Source organism: Amblyraja radiata, chromosome 7 (assembly GCF_010909765.2).
Source record: "Amblyraja radiata isolate CabotCenter1 chromosome 7, sAmbRad1.1.pri, whole genome shotgun sequence".
In the NCBI taxonomy this organism is placed as follows: Eukaryota; Metazoa; Chordata; class Chondrichthyes; order Rajiformes; family Rajidae; genus Amblyraja; species Amblyraja radiata.
In genome coordinates, this window is record NC_045962.1 from 43,359,762 (window position 1) to 43,382,845 (window position 23,084).

A 23,084-nucleotide genomic window follows, 5' to 3' on the forward strand; every position below is an offset into this window, starting at 1 on the left:
AGCAACTGGGAATCCACTGACAAAAAATAAATATTTAGTTCCCTAATATGCTTCAGAGAAACCTTTATTATCTGCTCTGGTTCTATGTTTGTAATCAGCTTACAAACATGGTTAATTAATTCTTAACAGCCCTGTGAAATGAAGTGGCAGGTGACTATTTATGATGGCCTTGAAGGCTGCCTTATTCATTGAAACAGACATCACATAAGTGAATAAAACTGTGGCAGCATGGTGGCGCAGTGGTAGAGTTGCTGCCTTACAATGCTAGAGAGCTGGGTCTGATCCCGAGTACGGGTGTTGTCTGTACGGAGTTTGTACGCTCTCCCCGTGACCACATGGGTTTTCTCCAAGATCTTCGGTTTCCTCCCACACTCCAAAGAGTACAGGTCTGTACGTTACATTGGCTTGGTATAAATGTAAATTGTGTGTGTAGGATGGTGTTACTGTGGGGTGATCGCTGGTCTTTGCAGACTCGGTGAGCCAAAGGGCCTTTAGCAAAGATGTTGCAAACAGAACACAGAGGACTCCAGAGGAAATTCAAGTACTGGCAGTGCACATGAAATTCTTTATTTAACATTTATAACCCAATCTGTATATGATATCCTACTGTTTCATTACAAATGTGACTGCAAACATGATACCGGCCCCGTAAAAAAATGTTAATATTTTACAAATACAAAATGAGTTCTGCCAAATACAGATTAGATTAAAGCAGGTTTTTACCTCACACATGGTCCAAAAAGTAAAGTGTTGTAGGTTTAGTTTTGTGTAGCCCTCTATGTTCATAGCACCAATATAAGATTACTTCAAAGTAACATTTATTTACATTCAAGGTGGTTACTTGCTGATCATAACACAGTTTGCTCATTAAAATAAAATATTGAATGATTAGGTCTCGGTATGGATAGAACTTCCAAAGCATTTGCCGAGATTCATTCCTTGTGGTATTATCCATCCAGCAGGACCCATTAATCTAACATCTTTGTTGTAATTGAGTTATTGTCTCTTGAAGCCATGATCATCCACAAATAATCAGGATGAGGACAGGTTCACAGCCCATGTATCACACTCTGTAATTATATCTAGCAACAGCCATCTGCAACGACTTTGGTTTCTAAACCATCAAGTAGTCCTTCCACAAATTATCCCCAACTAACCTCCCGTTCATTAAATCACTTAATCCCTTCTCCCTTTGGAAGAACCAACTTGATGTCCTTTTATGTACATCCAATTTTCCTTTAATCCTGACTTCAACTATCTCTTCCAATGACTTTAACTCACTCCACGCCGAATGGTCTTTGGTTAAAAAAAAGAGAGGACCGATTTCTTAAGCAACGGAGCATTGGAACGAACCCGATCCAATTTTGCCACCCAATGTTTGGGAAGATATACTGATGTACATATTAGTGTACAAGTTGCAACAGTTATCAGTCACAGCTGCTTTAAACCTCCTTCAAAGTATCAGTGCTAGAATATCAATCCACACTGTTTTATTGGAAATCCACATTTTTATATTACTGCCAAGTACTTAGGACAAAGTATTTAGATCCATTAGTGGACTAGAAACAGTTTTGCGGCAGCCATGATCATGAAGCTGTCTCTTTAAATAGAGTCTGTGACAGTGACCCTCTCCCTTGATGATACGATAGAACTTTATTTACCCCAGGAGGGAAATTGGTCTGCCAACAATCATAAAACACAACAAGATACATTCTCTCCCACCCATATCCATCATCCTCATTCAATGCTACCATTCGACAGGACTTTAGGTGATATGGCTTGAATTATTGGGTCAGCTGACTCATGGCAGACAGCACAGTGGAAAATCTGATCACCAGCTCAATCCCAGATTTTAACCATTATGGGAACATATTCAGCCAGCGATATTTCTCCAGGTTGCTGCTAAGCATGGATCGTTGGCAATCGAGTGGAGCTAGTGATCTGGTGGAGATGGTGATCTAGTGGAATTGGCAATCGAGTGGAGCAGCTGCTGACATGCTCCTTTTCCATTGAGGACATAAGTGCCCCCTGTCAATTTTCCCAGCTATTGATCACCTGTAATTGCCTTGCCCTAAAATGAACTAACTCCAATTGTACAGTATAGTCGCAAAAAAAGTTAGCGGGTCCTGTGGAGGCTGCGAAAGGAATAAAACCATCAGTAGAGCGAGAAAGCAAAGCCTTGAGCCCCCTGCTAATAATTTGGGAATCAGGAGCAAACTGACTCATAAAGTCATAATTGCATCAAACGATGGCTGCAGGGGTCCAAACTGTTTCCCCCCCACTGCACTCAGGAGCACAACCTTTGGTGATCAAATCCTGGACATAAAGGCCACAGGGCAGGCGTGAGAACTGCCTGAAGAGGGGAGGCATGCATTGGACCCACATCATGGCTGGGCCTGGTCTGTAACTGAGCCGCAGTTTGTGACTGAGCCCAGTCCGTGTCAGACTGAGAGTGTGACTGTGCCCAGTCCATGTCAGACTGAGAGTGTGACTGTGCCTGGATCCATGGTCAGACTGAGGGTGTGAGTGACTCCAGTCCATAGGTGATAATTTGGACTGGTTCACCCTCGTCATATAATCTGTATCTGTAATGCTTAGGGAACAGCGGTGTGGGCCAGGGAGCACCTTTGGTTGTGATCAGAGAGAAGGCCTGACCATGCCTGTGTGTGGGCCACACCAGCTGCTCACTCAGTCGGGTAGCCCAGTGTCCCTGAGATGTTCTAGAATAACCCTTCAGCCCTTAACTGTTGGACAAAAGGATTCTCGGACTGTCGTTGATGGCTGAAAATGAACCCATGTCAATATTAGTTGTCAGATCTCTTTGGTGTGTTGGGTCATCGCTCATTTTGTACCACCCTATTTAACGTCCAGAAAATTGGTGAAACAATAGCCAATTCATACCTGTGTAGAAAGGAACTGTAGATGCTGGTATTTACCGAAGATAGACACAAATTGCTGGAGTAACTCAGTGGGTCAGGCAGCATCTCTGGAGTAAAAGGATGGGTGATGTTTTGGGTCGGGACTCTGCTACAGGCTGACTATCATGCCTTGTTGTTCCTTCTCACAGAGACCAAGAGGCAGCTTACTCGGGCTCTGAAAGCATCCTGGCTCATTTTAACCTTGGAAGCTTGTGCCTCTTGCTGCCTGAACCTAGAGCTAGAGCAGGAAGGCAAAGTGTTCCTAGTATCACTGACAATAGGAAGGAGTCAGAGGTACAGGTATAGGGCAAAGCGGTGGGTATGATAGCAAGTTCACAGGGTGAAGGGACGGCGTGGGGGAGGAACACTCTTGAATGAAAATACTCTTTGAAAAGAATACAAATCTCAAGAAAGCAAATTCCCAAACAAAGTAACCACTTTATATGCGTAAAATAAGAGAGCTTAGAGGGCTTAGAAATGTCTTCATTGTTAATCAAGTGACATTTGTTTGCTAACAGTTTGATAAAATACACCTTTCAAAAGAGAGGGGTAGTCCTTTACCCTGTAGAGGTAGCGTGCACTGCGATCTACATCGTAGTCAGTTGCTTTGCCGGCTACTAAAGCTCGGAGATTGTTCTCGTTGATCTGGTCACCCACAGCAATGGCGTACACGGCGATCTTGTTTGATTTTGCTGATTGTGCCTGCCGCTCTATGGTATGCACCAGGTCCCCTTGGGATCGGCCGTCCGTGAACAAAAGGACTTTTCTCTTGGCGTTGTTGCGGTTTCCCACGTGGACATCAATTACGTGTTTCAGAGCAGAACCCACGTCAGTGGCGTCATTCATAAACTCCATCTTGGCTATGCTCCCGGATACTTCCGTGTAGTTGTTGGAGAACTCGGCCACAGTCACATATCTTTTACTGTACTGAACCACCGAGACCCGCACTGCAACATTAGGTCTAACCTTGGCGCCGAGGAAGCGCTCTGCCAGTCGCTTGGTAAAAGACTTGGTGGTTTCAAAGTTTTTGCTCCCGACACTGGTGGAACTGTCAATCAGGAAGGTGATGTCGGTTGAGGCGTTGAATTGAACTGCAGAGAAAACATTATCCTTTAAGGAGAACCTTGTGAAATGGACTAAAAGAATGATTTAAGATTTAAATGGGTTAATGTGAAATGCCCGAGTTACCACCCTGGGTATGCTTGTCAAATTTAAGGGCACTCAGTTTTTCGATTTCACACTGGTTGGGTCTCAATTCTTTTAGACATCACCCTTTGTGCATGTTGGCATACACTGGCTCCTTGTCCCATCACTTAAAATATACTTCATCCCTCATTACCTCATCCAGAGACTTGGTAGATTGGATTCAAGATTGGTTTGGCCGTAGCCGACAGTGAGTAGTGGTGGAAGGTGTGATTTTGACTGGAGGTCTGTGATCAGTGTTGGGACCCTTGTGGTTTCTGATACATACATAAATAATTTGGAGAAAAATGCTCACGGGATGATTAGTCAGTTTGCAGGTGAAAAAGTTTGGAGTTGTGGATAGCGATCAAGATCGTCAAAAGATTCAGCAGGATGTAGGCCAGTTGGAAAATTGGGAAAGGAAAAGGCAGATAGGAGTTTAATACAGACAAGTGTGAGGTTTTGCATTTTGCGTGGTTAAATGTAAAAAGTATAGTTATGGTCAAGACCCTTGGGAGCACTAATGTACAAAGGGATAGCGGGGTGCAAGTCCATAGCTCCCTAAAAGTGGCAACTCAGTTACTAAATAAGGTGGTAAAGAAACCATATGGAATACTTGCCTTCATAGAGCAGGGGATTTGGTTATAAAAGTCAGAAAGTCATGTTGCAGTTGCATAAAACTTTGGTTAGACCACATTTGGAGTATTGTGTGTAGTGCAGTTCTGGTCAGCGCATTACAAGAAGGGTGTGGAGGATTTGGAGACTGTAACAGAGGTTCCCCAGGATTGGAGTATATTAGCAATAAGGAGAGATTGGACAAACATGAAATATTTTCTCTGGAGTGTCTAAGGGGTGACCTGATATACCTATATAAAATTATGAAAGACTAAGATAGGGTAGATAGTGCCATTTTCCTAGGGTGGAAATGCTAAACGCCAAAGGATATATGTTAAGGATGAGGTAGGAAATGGTGAAAAGATTTTTACGAGGCAAGCTCTTTTACATAGTGCGTTAGTGCCAGGAATGCTCTGCAATGGGATATGGTGGAAGCCCATACAATAGCGACATTTAAAAGGCATTTAGATTGACACATGCACTGGCAGTTTACAGCGTGATTTGTAAATGTAAAGTACTGCTGTGAAGAGGGAGAACATGGTGATAACCAATGATGCCAAACTGTTTTCAGAACATAATGTATAGCTAGGATTGTATAAGTAGACACTGGCTTCCTGCTATAATATGAATTTGCTATCACAAGCCTATGATTTAAGCAAAGTTTTGGGTGATTTTCATTCCATGGAGTGTTCAAGGAAAGAGAGGATTTGGATTGCTAGTGCCAACGCACAGGATATGGGGAAAAGCTACATTGTATCATATTGGCTAAGTGGATGGTTTGATCTGGGAAGAAATACACAGATGACGGCTCCAGGTAGATCCCATATCCTCCGAGAACACCAGCTCGAGACATCTGCAAACACGAGTGCGTCTGATGCTGCGTGAAGACCAGTAGGTCAGAATACAGCTTGAGTGAGTGCACAGAACTTAGGTCCATGTGAACTGGGCTGTAGCACTGGTGAACAGCCCTTAGGAAGGTATAATAGTAAAATGATATATTGGCACCCAATAAATGGGCTCTGAATATGGTAGGTGTTCAAAATAAATCATCAATGCACATTTATTTAGTGCAGCCACTGAGAATAAAAGTCACCCATCATACAATTTCCACACACACTCTTGAGAGACCCAACTAGTCATTTCATGAGATCTGAAGGGGGCTTTAGGTCAGAAATCCTACTCAACTCGCCAAGTGTTGAAAAGGACACAGGACCGAATACATCGTCTCTGCACTGATCCTTGCATTTCCTCCCTGTGCTACATATAACCAAGTTGCCCCTTGTGATGAGACCACAATGAAAGAACCATCAGACCCAATTGTCTGTCTCAGATGGGCGAGGCTAGATAAAATTCTGAAGCCAGGACCATTTTGATATAGCGTTGAGCGAGAAGGATGTGACAATAGGCATTGGCTGTAAACCTCGGCAGCTGAACCTTGGTGGCAATATCGCAGTGACCGTGATGGTTTGACAGGTAGAGACAATCCAGCCCCCCTCTGTCCTGCTCTACAAGAGGTTTGGGTTTCTCCTGGTTTGGTCATCCCATCCTGAGATTGGGACTGCAAGATCCCCCAGCAATTCCTCCATGGCCTTTAAATAATCTCACCTTTCCCCCTTCCTTCATCCATTGATGGCTGGCAAACATTCCCATGGCTCCCTCACTCCCACATGAGCAACCTAGTAATTTAGACTGCAGCCATTCATTACCCATATCTTTCAGTATTGGTGCCTTGGTCTTTATTATATGAAAGCTTGATAAAATTGTACTTACTGGGGCAGGAATAGTCTGGGCACTTCTTGTCTGTAAAAGTAAGAACAACATGTCAATATGCATAGTGATTCATTCTTGATTAAAAACACCACACAAAACAGGAGAATAGCTCCTGTCCCTTAAGGAGAGCGGGGGCATTGAGATACAAAGGAATGGTTATGCTCCGGACCGGATGGTGGTATACCTTTGCAGATGAAAGCAGTGACGTTTTCAAGGAATGTATTCTCCAGCAGAGCCGTGAATGTGCTGCGCTGCAGACTCAGGCCAGGAGTCCGGGAATTGTGGCAGGAGATCAGGTCCAGGTTCTCCGAGCCTGGTTTGCTGCGGAAGATGTCGCTCACGCCGACTGAGACCACCTGGGGTGCAACAAGAATCCAGTGAGAGACCAAAGCAAGGGTGCAGGGATGGTGTCAGGAAACGAGGGACCGAGGGACAATATAGTGGGCAGAAGGTACAGGTTAGAAGACCAGTGGATGTTGGGTTATGGAAGTACAATAAAAAGAGAGTTGCATATTAACCACAATAACTTACATTTGCTCATAACTAAAGGAATCTTGAAGCAATAACAATAAAACCTGTTACCGCCTAAAGAGATGTTATCGAAAGCTGGGTTAAAGAAATAAAAACTGTGGAGCATCTTTGAGGTGCAGAGAAGCTTGGGAAGAAATTCTAGAGCTTGGACACAACTGAAAACCACCCAGTGTAGGAAGCTTATGATACACAAAAGGCCACAATCCCAGTGGTGTTGGTGTTATGGTGTCATAGGCTCCGAAAAAAGATCACAGCAAGCAGAAAAAAGATTACAGCAAATATTTCAAAGGTTTCACCAGCTGGAGGAGGTTGTACAGAAGCGTGGGGCTATGGAGTGATTTTAAAACAAGACCAGGAAATCTGTAAATCAAGTCATTTTCAGTCCAAATACAAGAATGGGCATGATGGAAAGAGTGTAGTATTTAGGCTGAGCTCAGGTTTAGGAAAGTAGAAACCTAATTAAGTCTGCCTTGGTGTAGCTGAGCCTTGACGTTTGTGTGTTTCAGTGGCTAGGTGAGGAGAGGAGAGCAGAGATCGCTGAGGCTTTAGACATTAGAGATACAGTGTGGAAATGCCGACCAGTTATCCCCATACACTAGTACTATCCTGCACACACTAGGGACAATTTACAATTTTTACCTCAGCCAATTAACCTACAAATTTGTACGCTAAACCCAGGTGGTCACTGGGAGAACGTACAAACTACATACAGATATCACCCGTAGTCAGGTTAGAACCTGGGTCTCTGGTGCGGTAAGGCAGCGACTCCACCACTGCGCCCCAAAGACAGGAAACCGAGAGATAGAATCTTACATAGATACAGCACTGAAGGAATCTGTCCATAGAGGAAGTTCCTGAAGGAATATTTCAATTATTCCCACTCACATCTGGTCCTTCCTTTCGGAGCAGTTATAAACTCCCTCTTGAATATTACTTTTGATGAATTTGTCGTAAAATGTAACTCCTCCTCTCTGGGTCTTTCGTGAATTAGCTTAAACCCATGCCCATCAGTGGAAACAGTTTCCACTCGACCAAAACCCACATGATCTACAACACCACTATCACATCCCTCCCTGGCCACCTTTGTTCAAAGACCTCCCAGCTTCTGTAAACTCTCCATGTACTGGAAATGAAAGGGAACACATATCATAAAAGCAGAGAGTGAATGAAAGAAAACATACGTTGGCCACATTGCAAAGTGATGTCAATGGTTTCAAATCTCTCCGACTATCTGTGTGTCCATCTGTTAGCACCAGAACCACTCGTGCTTGGGCAAGTGATCCTTTGAAAGCAGTCTTCGACCAGTCCAGTGCCGAACCGGTGAATGTTCCTCCCGCAATCCACTTGAGGTTTTTAATTGCGCTAGGGATTAGAAAAAACAGTTCCCATTGTTATTGCTACTGTTTAAACAATCAGGTTTTTACATTTTCTTATGTAGGAAGGACCTGCAACTGCTGGTTTAAACCAAAGATAGACACAAAAAGCTGGAGTAACTCAACGGGTCAGGCAACATCTCTGGAGAAAAGGAATACGTGACGGTTCGGTTCGAGTGGTGGCGGCGCGACTCGTTGCAGCGGCTCCTACAGCCTGTCTGTCTTTTTTTTATTTTTGTCTAGTTAAATGTAGTGTTTGTGTTTTTTTAAGCTTGGTTTTAAATGTGTATATGTGGGGGGCGGGGGGGGGGGGAGGGGGAAACCGTTTTAAATCTCTTCCCTGTTCGGGAGACCCGACCTTTTCCCTGTCGGGTCTCCGTTGTCGTTGGGGCCTAGCACCGTGGAGCGGCCTCCAACCTGAACGACCCGGGGGCTCGGGAGACTGCGGATCTGCGGACTACTCACCATCGTGGGGCTGGCCGGCCTCGGTGCGTGGGGAGCGGTGGTGACTCGCTGCTGCGACTCGACTCCTGGGGCTCGGAGGCTCCAGCAACGCAGCCGCAGCCGCAGGTCCGGTGGACATCGGGACATCGGGAGCTCGCGGGTCCGGGGGGGAGAGAGAGACCGCTTCATGGAGCGCCCGCAACGCGACTTCTCCAGCCCGTGTCGCGGGGTTGGAACGACCCGGACCGGGACCGTACATCACCTGGCGCGGCTTCATGGCCGTGGGGCTCACCATCGCACGCTGGGGCTCCGACCTTGTACTTTCAGACTGGGAGCGGGGCCGTAAATCGCCCCGCGCGGCCTAAAATGGCTGTGGGACTTAGCATCACCCGCCTGGAGCTTGGACATCGGGAGAGAAATTGAGAGCAGGGGAGAGAAAATACTTTGCCTTCCATCACAGTGGGTTCACTGTGATGGATGTTTGTGTGAACTTAATTGTGTGTATGTCTGTAGGACATTGTTTTTGTTTGTATGGCTGTGGAAACAAAATTTTGTTTGAGTCTCACTGGGGCTCAAATGACAATAAATTTGTATTGTATTGTATTGTATTGTATTGTAGATCCTTCTTCACACTGAGAGCTAGGGAAAAGGGAAATAAGAGATAGACGGCGATATGGAGAGATGTAGAATAAATGAATGAAATATATGCAAAAAGTCATAACAAATGAATGAAAGACATGCAAAAAATAATCTTGCAATCATTTGTTATGAAGAAGGGTCTCGACCCAAAACGTCACCTATTCCTTTTCTCCAGAGATGCTGCCTGACCCGTTGAGTTACTCTAGCTTTTTGCATCAATCTTCTACATTTCCTTGTAGCTTTTGCTCTTCTACTGGTGTTCCCATCCATCCCTGTTGTCACCCTCCATTGTTTGCTGCCACTGATTGTTTTCTCCAGAGGTAGAGTGTAGTTGCCACCCAAATGCAAAGTATTTCACAACCTTGACTTGCATTACTCTCACATCAACTGAGCAGGATGCTTTAGAGTTTAGTTTAGTTTAGAGATACAGTGCAGTAACAGGCCATTCGGTCCACAATGTCCACACTGACTAGCGATCCCCATACAGTATCCTATACACAAGGGACAATTTACACGTAAACAGAAGCCAAGTAACCTATAAACCTACACATCTTTGGAGTGTGGGGGGAAACCAGAGCATCTAGAGAAAACTCACGAAAATTCAAAATTTAATTTCCTGTGATGAACTGCTTCCTGCCATAGCCCTTGATTTCCTGGCCCTAATTTTAATATTTGTGCTTCCAGGGTTTTGAAGTCCATTCACTTTGCCACGGATGGACTGGCTGGGCAGGGCCACACGGGACCGTGATATGGGAGCAATATTGCAGAATGTGATGTTTGCTCCCAGTTTCCACTGCCACGTAGTAAGGCAAGGCCGAAGCCATTGACAGAGTTTCACGGAGTTCAAAGTGAACTTCTCATGATCCCTAGGACCTTAGGGCAACATTACTAGGGGTTTAAGGTCGGACTGACCTAGATGCAGCATTCTCAATGCAGATGTTGCAGTTCAATACCAGCCATTCCTGCAATACTGTGATACATCAGTGGTATATTCCTCTCTGCAACCTCATGGACCAGCATATCTGTTGCCAGATCAAACAGAAGCCAAACTGATGAAGGCACAGTGCTGGAGTAGAAATATGCCAAATCGGGAAACTGGTCTACCCATTCACTGCTAATGCATGTAGATTTATTATCTGACAATGCACAAGTTTAACGCGTTCATTGTCTTGTATGAACAGATTCTGCCCACATCCTTCACGGGTAGCCTCCGTTGTTCTTCTGTCTAGACATTATTGAAATAAAACCATCTTCCCCGGAACACAAATCTGCACCTTGGGCTCCCTATCTTCAATCTACCTTCATGCCTTGGAGATATAATGTTATGTAATTGCTCTACTTTGCTCCTCTGAAGGTATTCTACTATGCCAATGTAGCTTGGAAGAAATGTGATAAATAATGCAGATTTTAACAAATAACATGAAGAAGTAATTGTGTAGGAAAGAACTGCAGATGGTGGTTTAAATCGAAGGTAGACACAAAATGCTGGAGTAACTCAGCGGGTCAGGAAGTAATTGTTAGTCATAAAATAGGAGACGTACAGTTTCAACTCAGCCAGTGAGGTTATGTTGGCATCCTTCATTGAGACCAGTTCTTCTGTTCCAGCGTGACTATACTGCACAACTCCAATATTGGATTCTTTGCCATCGAACTGGAGAAGACAAAGAGAACAAAGAATTAGTGCATTCTAGATTCAGACCAGGTTAAATAGGAACAAGGTATTCATGAATGTGGGCAAATGCAAGTAATAGTGGGCCAGAGACTAATTCCTTGGTAATTGCAAGTGAGGAAAAAGAGAGACCAAGGCACACACGTGTAAAAACATGAACATAGGCAGATATAAAGTAATTTATCGGCTCAATGGAAGTTGGTCTGTACCAAAAGCAGGTAGGATTACAAGGGAAAGATTCAGGCAGACAGACCCAAAGGCCAAACCTCATCTGGAATGCCATGTTTAGCTTTGAGCATTGCACCAGGGAAAGGATACATAGCAGTGGAGAGGATATACCTTAATGATGACAGGCTTAACAGACAGGTTGCAATAAGGAGGCTGGCATTCCTAACATATGGGAATTATCTAATTGAGGCAACCAAAATGTGATCAACAGGGTGGATGGGAGATGCATTTTACCTCTGGGAGAGAATTCAGGTGCAAGTGAAATTGAAAAAAACATCTTCACACTCCGTGTCATGGAAAAACCTGGATTCTGGTATCGCATGTGATACTTTTTTTAAAAAGGCATTAAGGGCCAAGTGTACTAAAATGGATTCCTGGAGTTAAGATGAAGATTAGCCGTGGTCTAATTGAATGGCAGAACAGAGTGGAGGAACTATTCCTATTCATAATATAAAGGGCCTGAAAAAAGTATTGCAGTGTGCACATTTTGGATGACTGTTGTTATGAACAACCATAAGTGTTTTTTCTGGATAAATTGTCAACATCCTATTGCGCCTTAAGATATGGGCAGCATTTACCTTCAGTTGTCTAATCTCAACCACAGTTGCATTTGTCGGGGTGTTTTCTCTTCAAAATCTCATTAGTTTTGGAACGAGCAAAGGCTGGAAATTTCACTAGGTGCTGCTCTGCCTTTAGCTTGTTTTGTATTTTGGCAAAGGATTGAGAATTCCAGCGGTTTCAATGTCTCCTGAACATTCTCAGAACAGTCACGCATTCCACTTTTGCGTTGGAATAGGTCCAACAATAGTGTTGTGTTAAGTTTTACTCTGTAGCCAAAATATGCATTGCCATGAAAATGTTAAACTCCTCAATATTTTAGTTTAGTTTAGTTGAGAGATACAGTGCAGAAGCAGGCCCTTCAGCCCACCGGGTCCACGCTGATCAGCGATCACCCCATACGCTACACTATCCTACACACTGGGACAATTTACCATATTTACCAAAGCCAATTAAACCACATACCTGTACATCTTTAGAATGTGGGAGGAAAACGGAGCACCCGGGGAAAACCCACGTACAACCTTCATACAGTCAGCCTTCCGGTCAGGATCGAACCCGGGCCTCTTGCGCTGTAAGGCAGCAACTCTACCCTTGCACCACAGTGCCATTGGATTTTAAATAGTTTTTCAAATTCAATCCTAAATTTTGACTGAGATTATAATCTTTGGATTTGTATCCACTGAAGCAGAATTCCAACCTTGCTTCATCTGTAGTCTGATCTGAATATAACACAGATGCAAACTATTGTCATTTCCTTCAGGACTGTTACCTTTAGTGGTTTGCGAAGTGCATCTGGCGATCGTGCAGTTGTGTTACAAGTTACATTGCAATGATGCCTCCTGAGTGAAAATTGTTTATGTTATTAACCAGCAGAGTGCCACCTAATCTCTCTAGGACAGTGAATCGAGGTGTTGCTTTCTTTAAGAGGCATTGCAGTGCCATGCATAATTCTCAAAAAGACCTAATTTGGTCTCCCAAATAACCGACTAGACAGATGCAGAGGGGGGTGGTTCTGGGACGCCAGAATGCACCGCTGAGCCTACTGTAGACGTTGTGGGTTCAATCAGCGAAACGTCGATGAAAGTAAGTGCCCACTTGATAACCCCAATGACGTGTCTGCTTAGCCTTTCTCAACATCAGAGGAGCATAGGTGAGTGCAGAAGGCTCCCATCACCATCGGGAGTAAATTGATATTTGGCACTTTGGACTTTTAACATCTAGCCCTGTTTATTTGTAAACATTGTCAGCATTTCCATTTGTCAATCAACCCTCTCAGCGTTTTGATCTTACCTTGATCTTTTCATCTTTGCTCAGTCTTTCAATCACAGTGAGTATAAACTGCTTGGACAGCTTGAAGTTTTCATCACCGATACTTTCTGAGCTGTCCACCACAAACAGGAGATCAATGGGCCCACACTTACATTCTGCAAGGAAAAGAATTGGTCTGGTACTCCCTTCTTTTATTCAAGGGGGAGCCGTATTTTGCTCACAACTCCTACACGGCTGAGATTCTCTTCCACTCCACCCAGTGGTGATAATTGACGGACTTTAGTTAAAACAAAAGAACCTTCACTACTTCCTTCCTTATACCTCCTCCCTCGACTCCATCCAGGGGCCCCTTTGAGAGATACAGTTAGGTAGAGGTTTAAGGTGAGGCAGAGATTTATTTGCACCTCCTCCAACCTCATCTGCTGTATCCATTGTTCTCAGTGTAGGCTCCTAAATATCGACGAGACCAAGCATAGCCGAACACTTATGCTCAGTCCGCTTTGTCCAACGCGATCTCCCGTTTGCCAAACATTTCAACTCTCCTTCCCATTCCCATACTGACATTGCTGTCCTGGGCCTCCTCCACTGTCATTGTGAGGCTCAGTGCAAATTGGAGGAACAGCACCTCATATTTTGCCTGGACAGCTTACAACCCAGTAGTATGAACATTGCTTTCTCTAAATTTAAGTAACTCCTGCATTCCTTCTCCTCCCCCCTCCTCCCACCCACCCTCACCCCAGTGGTCCTAATAGTCCCATTGTTCACATCCTTGTATCCCTCTATTTGCCACATCTTCCCCAGCCAACAATTGGCCATTATGTACTCTATCCTCTTGAGGTCATCTGTTGCCGGCCCTGTTTTGTCCTGGCCTTTTCTCATCTACAGTCCCCCCCCCCACCCTCCCCCACCATCTCTATCACTCCGTCTGAAGAAGGGTTCCGATCCGAAACATCACCTATTCCTTTACTCCAGAGATGCTGCTTGACCTGCTGAGTTACTCCAGCATTTTGTTTCAACTTTCACTACTAATGTGGAGGTTGGAAAATGGGACCAATGAAGGTTGAAGGAATTAAGTTGTAGACTTGGCTGTGTAGAAATTGATTGTCAAAGTGGCTAAGGAAGCTGAATGGACTGTTTTTTTTGTGGGGAATAAATGATTTATGGATGCCCCAAACATGTTCATTAATCTAGAAAGAATCTTCCATTACACATCACAACATCTATACATCTCCAAGGTCATATTTTCCTCATCTCTTTCACTTCACCCTATCTTCATCCATTGATTGATACTTTTGGGGAATTTTGTTTTTGTGGCACTGGAATTATTTTTTGCTTTAAAGTGGACATGTATGTTTTGAGGTCATTGATCTTTACAGAAGAACAACTCTCAATGGTGAAGTTTAAGAGTAATGTAGTCACAAAATTATGTAGCACAGAATAAGGCCCTTCAGCCCACCTCATCTATGCTAACCGTTATGCCTATCTGTACTAATCCCATATCTACATTCATTCGATATCCCTCTATGCACTATTCATTCAATTACTATACAGATGTCTCTTAAATGTTGTTATTGTTCCTGCCTCCAACATCTCCTCTGGCAGCTCATTCCAGATACCAAAGATTCACTTTATCCAAAACGTTAGCCACTCAGATTCCCTTTACACCTCCTCCCTCTCATCATAAGCCAATGTTCTCAAGATTTATACACCCGTAATAGAAAAAAGACTCTGGCTATCTATCCTATCCATGCCTCTCGTGATTTTATATTCCTCTGTCATATTTCCCCTTGGCCTCCTTTGCTCTAGTGAATACAGATCCTGCCTATACAATGTCTCCTTATAATCAAGCCCTCCAATCCAGGTAACATCCTTGTGAATCTTTTCTACACCCATTGTTTTGAACGGGATGGAGAACATCCAAAGGGCAGCATGAATGAAATCTTCTGACAGTTCCTTGCCTCTATTAACCTCATTTCCAAATTGCTGCCTGAACCATTCTGCTTCACCCCGACTGACTAAAGCCCTGTCAGTAACTTTTTCAAAATGGAATGGCTCTAAATTCCAGTAAAAGTATGAAGCACCGATGCAAACTAAAGTCTGGGAATGTCTACACATATACAGTATGTCAATGCAAGATCAAATATACTTTTTATTTTAATTGGGTAAGATGGTCAGTTGTTATCAGCAACCACAAATATATATTCTAGCATCAAATAATTAAATCTACTCACCACAGCAAGCTGTTAAATAAAAAGAAAACAAAATGAGCAAGCCATGTAAAAAGAAAGTTAACGTGGTACATATGATTATTGAGAGTGAACACAAAGGCAGGAAACTATGTTAGAAGAGTCACAGTGAGAGTGCTGTGCACATTCCTAGTCACCACCTTACAGCTCAAATGTGCAATACAGGAGGTAGTGTGGGTTGGGAAGATGTAATCAGGTTTAAAGGGTTGATGTTATGGGTTGGGCTGTTTTCGCTGGATCGAAGGAAATCGGAGGAAGATGTAAAATACAATAAAAGGCCAAGATAGAATAAACAGGAAGGAGTAATTTCCCTTGCCAGAGAGTTTGTTGACTAGTTAAGTTAATTGGTTGAAAGAACTAAGAAAGATTTGTTGAATTTGAAAGTGGGCATCTAGAACCTGCTGTCTGAAAGAGTGGGGAAAGCAGACCCCCCCCCCCCCCCCCCCCCCAAACAAAGTACAAGAATGTACACATGAAAAGCTGTAACCTGCAGGGTTAAGGACAGGGAGCCGGGAAGGCAAATTTACCTAAAATCAAGGAGGATGTTGGCCTTCATTGCGAGAGGATTTGAGTTTAGGAGCAAGGAGGTCCTACTGCAGTTGTATAGGGCCCTGGTGAAACCGCACCTGGAGTATTGTGTGCAATTTTGGTCTCCTAATTTGAGGAAAGACATTGTTGCTATTGAGGGAGTGCAGTGTAGGTTCACCAGGTTAATTCCCGGGATGGTGGGACTGACGTGTGATGAAAGAATGGGTCGACTGGGCTTGTATTCGCTGGAATTCTGAAGGATGAGAGGATATCTTATAGAAACATAAAATTCTTGGATGATTGGACAGGGTAGATGCAGGAAAAATGGTCCTGATGTTGGGGGAGTCCAGAACCAGAGATCACAGTTTAAAAATAATGGGTAGGCCATTTAGGACTGAGATGAGGAGAAACATTTTGTTGTGAATCTGTGGAATTCTCTGCCACATAAGGCAGTGGAGGCCAATTCACTGGCCAATTTTCAAGAGAGAGTTAGATTTAGCTCTTAGGGATAAGGGAATCAAGGGATATGGGGGAAAAGCCAGAATGGGGTACTGTTTTTGCATGATCAGCCATGATCATATTGAATGGTGGTGCTGGCTCGAAGAGCTAAATGGCCTACTCCTGCACCTATTTTCTATGTTTCTATGAATATGAGCTTTAAAACTCAGTCAGCTGTCTGCTGCATTGCATGGTATGTCGCTTTTAGCCGAGCCCTAGTTAATGCTTCAGCAGATGTAAGATGTTAACATATCTGGGGGACATAGATATATATCATAGTGGTATGTCCAGACACATGGGTTTTTAAGAGATAAGTTCAAATGAATGTCCACTTACAGCACATACGCTTAACGATATCCAATATTTCGCATTCCTGAAAACAAAAGCATAAAGGTAAGTAATGTACCATCCCGTGGTTGATAGTTCGGTAATTCATCTTATTAACATTATAAAGGAGTTCATCATGTACTTACAGAGGGTCCTGGTGGTCCTGGGGGACCTGAGGGTCCCTGGAAATACATCAGAATAAACAACGTTATCATTCATAATCCCAGTGGAGATTTCATTAATTTTGCTTTTGTATATCTGCACACCTTTTTCATTCAGCAGGGAAAAGTTTCTTCCCTGCTGCCATCAGCCTAGAGAACAGACCAAGGATCTCAAAAACCAAGGATCATCCACCTATCTCATTGCAGCTCTTTTTTTAATATGCACTTTGTCTGTAATATTGTAACACGATATTCTACACACCGGTCATTCTTTTCTTTGTGCTACGCGTTGTACTTGTGTAATGGCTCAAATGGATTCATCGATGGTATCATTTGACAGGATAGCATGCAAACAAAATTCCTTTTTATCCACTGTATCTCGGTACTTGTTTTCAAGAGAGAGTTAGTTTAGCTCTTTGGTATTAACGGAATCAAGGAATATGGGGAAAAAGCAGGAACGGGGCACTGATTTTGGATGATCAGTCATGATCATATTGAATGGCAGTGCTGGCTCGAAGGGCCAAATGGCCTACTCCTGCATCTATTTTCTATGTTTCTATGTGCAGGTGACAATAACAAACCAGACCAATTTATTTATTTATTCATCGATTTATTTATTCATCTATTTATTGGGAAATGCCTGCCATTGGGAAGGCACTATTTATTGTTCACCCTCACCCAGAAAGTCGTGGTGTGTGGCCATGAACTGTCGTTGACCTTCTGGTGAAGGTGCTCCCACAGTGCCATTAGGGAAGGAGGAACTGATTGAGACTCAGTGACACTAAAGGAGTGTAGACAATATTTCCGTGTGGGATGGTGTGAGACTTGCAGGGAATCCACAGATCCCATACACAGGTTGCCCTGCTTCCTTAACACGGAGAGAGGTCACAGGTTTAGCAGGGGCGACTGGAGTGGGTGTAAACCTGGAGAGTGGTTTGTCAATGGTATACACTGCACCACAGAGCAGTGGTGATGGAAGAAATCAATGTTTAAAATGGTGGGTGGGCTTCTTTGCCTTGGATTGCCTTGTGCAGCAGGAGTTAACACAGGTAGAGTGAAACTATCAGCTTGAAATAAAATGGCGTTCTTTACTCATGTAGTCTAAATGATCCAGGAGAGGAGGAGTGCAGTTCACACCCTGAGCGAAGACTGGCACGTCACCTTTGTTGATCTTTCTCGTTCAAGCAAGCCAACTTGACAAAAGATCAGCGTGATATCAACATCCTTACCTCTTTGCCCTCGGATCCTCTGTAACCCTTGGCCCCTTTGCGACCTTGTTCTCCTGGAATAGAATTCTGAGAGAAAAATAGAGATAAAAGTTTACATGGTCAAGATTCAAGATTCAAGATTCAAGAGACATTTATTGTCACATGCACCAATAGGTACAGTGAAATATGGGTCACCATACAGCCATACGAATAAAAAAGAACACAACACACGATAGTCTTTAACATAAACATCCCCACACAGTGGAATCAAAGTTTCCCACTGTGAGGGAAGGCAACAAAGTTCAGTCATCCTCCTCTGCAGCAATAATGAATCAGTGGGCTAAACATTGGATCCATCAATTATGTCTGAAGAAGGATTACAGACCTATGCGATATCCAAGAGGAATTAAGAAGTATATACCTCCACTCTTCCCCAGCTTCTAAAAGTATATGCAGTGACAATACATATATTGAAATTCACGATGAAAAATCAAAAAAATATCATGCAAACAATAGGCACTGGAAATGAAAATAGAAAATACTCTTCAAGTCAGAGCTTTATCTATGGAGAGAGAAACATTAATGTCTCTTTTTCAACTGATGCTGTCTGACCAGCTGAACATTTCCAGCAACTCTTTAGTTTTGATTCTTGATGGAAGTGATGCTCCTGTACAGTATGTGTGGCTCTCCGCTCTGTTTGGTAATCGTGGGTTCAAACTCTATTATAAAAGCTTGAGTGTGGAGGGCAGACTAGATGCTAAGTGCAATGCTTGGGGAAGGTGACTCCAACAGACATTATGAATCTTGGATGGGACAACAAGACTGGATTCATGTTTGCCTGCCAGATGTTCATAAGTAGGCAATTCATCTTGGTGCTGTGAGCTGCATTTATCACTAAAACAGATTGTGGTCATTATTGTTTTTCTTCGCAAAAGTTGGCTGTTGAATTTGCTGTATTATAGTCAGGAATGATTGAGCAACACTGCATGGAAACAGCCGCTTCAGCTCATTGACTCCAGGCCAACCATCAACCACGCTCATCCTACGCTGACCCATTTTCTTCTCCCCATATTCCCCTCAGCTCTCCCCCACCACCCCACCACTCCAGGTTCTACCTCTCATCTATCTACAAGGAGTCACTGAAAGTAAGCGTGCAGGTACAGCAGGCAGTGAAGAAAGCTAATGGCATGTTGACCTTCATAATGAGAGGATTTGAGTATAGGAGCAAATAGGTCATTATGCAGTTGTACAGGGCCCCGGACATGCCCCAGGAGTTGGACATGCTGGATGCAGGAAACCGGGGGGGCACATTTTAAGAATAAGGGGTAGGCCATTTAGAATTGAGATGAGGAAACACTTTTTCACCTAGAGTTGTGAATTTGTGAAATTCTCTGCCTCAGAAGGTAGTGGAGGCAGACTCTCTGGATGCATTCAAAAGAGATTTAGGTAGAGCTCTTAGGGCCAGCGGAATCAAGGGATATGGGGAGAAGGCAGGAACGGGGTACTGATCGTGGATGATCAGCCATGATCACATTGAATAGTGGTGCTGGCTGGAAGGGCCAAATGGCTTACTCCTGCAACTATTTTCTATGTATCTATGAGTCATTTACAGTGGACAGTTAAGGAACCGACCTCTTTAACCTTGAGATGTAGGAAGAAACTGGAGCACTAGGAGGAAACCCACACGGTCATGGGGAGAAGGTGCAAATTCCCCACACAGTGCCAAGGGTGAGGATTTAACCTGGGTCACTGGAGCTGTGCGGTAGCTGTACCACCAGTTGTGTCATCGTGCCACTGCTTGTAACAGAACAGTGACTACACTTCAGAAAAAAATAATAATTGGTTGACTTTCCATGAGGTTGTGAAGGTGCAAGGTCTTGTCTATGCCAAATAAAAGACAAGACCTTGCCAAGATTTCTGTCTCCTGTCACGAGATCTTGGGACAAGGAACGATCCTTGCATCAGTCAGCTGTAACTTGATGTTAAACTTCTCATCCCCATCTACTTTCAATGCTGTCACACTGGTTTGTCTAAACAAGGCTTATAAAATAGTTTGAGATTCTCTCTAAGGCAATGTTTATAAGTGAAAACAAAATGGTTTACAAATTTGTCATTGGCAGTTTATGCTAATTTGGATGTTGTATATACAGAATGCATGTTTTCTTTGGAATCACCTGGAGATTGCTTATCTTTGGGAACAGGACAAGCTCTATCGTTTTCTTTAGTGCTTCAAGTTCTGAATTATCATTCTGAATTATCCCCAATGCATTGTCAGTAACTTTGACGTGATCTGGGGAGGAAGGTGGAGACAAGTGGACATCATGAAGTCTCGTAGCCAAGTTGCAGAACCAATGTTGTGAATAGACACCTCCTAGGATTCAGGGGAGGCAACACAGTTACTGTGGCTGCTGATCTTCTGTCACATTCCCAAGACGCACTAGTCAAATGGTCCATGTATATTGCCCCTTGATGAAGTGATGTGGCAAAGGAACATGAGAATGAGTGGGAGAGAATAATTTACAGGGGTACAGGAATATAAAGGCAAGGGAATAGGACTGATGGGAATGCTTTGTTGGAGCTGGCATAGACCCATACATGGGCTTTTTCTGGGTCACTATAAGGGCGTAATTAATATGGTGTCACTTGGATGAGGATGTTGGGTGACCAGTCTGTATGGAGATGGAGTCAGGAGGACATCTGATTTGACCTCCAGGAACACGTATGGTCAGATCAGTAACCATGAGTGAGCTGAGTGTTAATGGTTCCTCTCCTCCCTCACCTTCAAGTTTTGCAACAATCGGCACTTCTGCAGAATGCCTACCATTGCAAACTATAGTAATATCTCCAATCCTTGCCATCTACAGCTTTGGCTGCCTTGCTTAAGAGAGTTTATACTGGCAATGGAGGCAGTCCAGAAAACAGTCTCAAGGTTAAATCTGGGGATGAGAGGGTTGTTCTATCCCTGAAATTAGACATAAAGTTTAGAGGATTGATGGGTGATGTTATTGAAACATAAAATATCCTGAGGTGGTGTAACAGTGTAAATGTCATGATGTTTACCCCAGTGGGAGAGCCTTGAATGAAAGGATATAGTTGCACGATTAAGGGCTAGTTAATTGGAGTAAAGAGAATATAAACACTTTGGAAGCAGAAGTAGTCACTCGGTAGCTCAACCTTGCCCTGCCAGTCAACATGACATGGCTGATCTGCTCCAGACTTCATCTAACTTTCTACACCAGTTTTCCATGGTGCTCCATTCTTCAATCTCTTGAATATTCATCCGCCTCCTCTTTAAATAATCACAATGATCAGATCCAGGCAGTACAACCTTCTTGAGCAGGTTCCTAAGCATTTCAGTTTTAAATGACCAAACCTGCATCATGTAACAATTACTCCTTGTTCTAGGTTCTCCTGCAGGTTGATATCTATTTTGTCTACCCCCCCTCAGAATTATATGCTTGCAAGTTTCCAGACTGACACATGATAACCCAAGAGAAATGAATTTTCAGTTGCGTAATGCCAACATAAGAAACCGCATTGTGCTGCTGAATTTCTTGGCAATTTCTTTAAGGCAGTATATAAATCCAAGGTGGGGTGAAAGCACACAATTCTTTGACAATTCAGCACACGTTGGATCCATGAGATGGCCACTTTCCAAACAAACACACAATGGGGTCTTCTCCCAGCCATTGGACAGCCATTCCCCCATGCTGTGTGATGGCTGTGGGATGAAGCAAAGGCTGCACTTCCGACCCAGACCACATTACAGAAGGGGACAAGAAGAGAGCAACCTTGAAAGGAGTCTGGGCAATATCTTACACATCTGTTGCAATGAGAAAAAAAATTCCACGACAAAATAAGACATCAAAGTTAAATCAAAAATAAACTGTAATCATTCCAAATCTGTGCATTTGGGACTTCTGCCAATTAGTGTTTGCTTTGAGCACAAACAGCCATGTAACTGGCCTTCTCTTTGTGGAGGACTGTGCACGTTGATAGACACAAAAAGCTGGAGTAACTCAGCAGTTCAGACATCATCTCTGGGGAAAAGGAATCGGTACATTTCGGGTTGAGACCCTTCTTCGGACCCTTGAGTCTGAAGAAGGGTCTCAACCCGAAATGTCACCTATTCCTTTTCGCCATAGATTCTGTCTGACCCACTGAGTTACTCCAGCTTTTTGTGTATATCTTCTGCAGTTCCTTCCAACACACTGTGTACGTTGGATACATTGTGTTGACATGCATTGCAGTGGTATTAACTCTATTCTCAGCAAGGCAAAGGTGACTATATTGTTGTCAGATTGTGTTAAGTCCTCAATAACATTTTAAAAAATCTTCAGGGAACCTCACAGAGATTTTGTATCGTGCTTGAGGGTGACCAATGCTGCGCCTTTAAGAAAGGCAACATGGACAAGTTGGAGAACCACTGGTCAATGAGCCTTGCATCAGTGGTGGGAAAGTTACTCAAGGAGGTTCTGAGAGGCAGGATGTACCTGCATTTGGAAGAGCAAGGACTGATTAGGAATCCCCCATTTGGACTGATTAGGAATAGTCAGCATTGCATTGTGTGTGAGAAATTGTGCTTCAAATATTTGATTGAGTTTTTTGAACAGAAGATCATGAGGGAAGGGCAGTAGGTCATTCCTGAATGGACTTAAGGAAGGCTTTTGGCAAAGTCCTGCATGCCTCAGTCGACTGGAAGGTGAGATCTCATGGGATCCAGGGAGAGCTAACCAGGCGTCAATCACTGAACAACCAGAAATAAAGACGATAAAGGTAGTAAAGAAGTAAGATAAGTAAAGAGGACAGGGAAGTTGGCAATGAACCAGTGAAGACAGCTCAGTTGTTTCACAATTGTAGGACAACAAGGGAACTGTAAGAGCAGGAGGAAATAGTTACTGGGTTCATTTGACATTC

The 23,084-nt window shown here is 43.5% G+C and overlaps 1 protein-coding gene across 3 annotated transcripts in view; it reads right to left on the reverse strand.

The window, feature by feature from the left end:
- Nucleotides 1-536: 536 nt before the first annotated feature.
- Nucleotides 537-23,084, reverse strand: part of col6a1 (collagen type VI alpha 1 chain) — a 71,144-nt gene continuing 48,596 nt past the window's right edge. For 2 of the 3 annotated variants that reach the window (XM_033024339.1, XM_033024338.1), the window contains 10 exons: nt 18,189-18,254; nt 16,945-16,980; nt 16,808-16,844; nt 15,431-15,439; nt 13,221-13,354; nt 11,014-11,123; nt 8,198-8,378; nt 6,670-6,841; nt 6,486-6,515; nt 537-4,009 (listed from right to left, as the gene is read on the reverse strand). In XM_033024339.1, coding sequence (XP_032880230.1) covers nt 3,408-4,009; nt 6,486-6,515; nt 6,670-6,841; nt 8,198-8,378; nt 11,014-11,123; nt 13,221-13,354; nt 15,431-15,439; nt 16,808-16,844; nt 16,945-16,980; nt 18,189-18,254 — 1,377 coding nt within the window. In that variant the 3' untranslated portion in view covers nt 537-3,407. The remainder of the gene's footprint in view (nt 4,010-6,485; nt 6,516-6,669; nt 6,842-8,197; nt 8,379-11,013; nt 11,124-13,220; nt 13,355-15,430; nt 15,440-16,807; nt 16,845-16,944; nt 16,981-18,188; nt 18,255-23,084) is intronic. The other variant, XR_004412604.1, reaches the window with a different exon arrangement.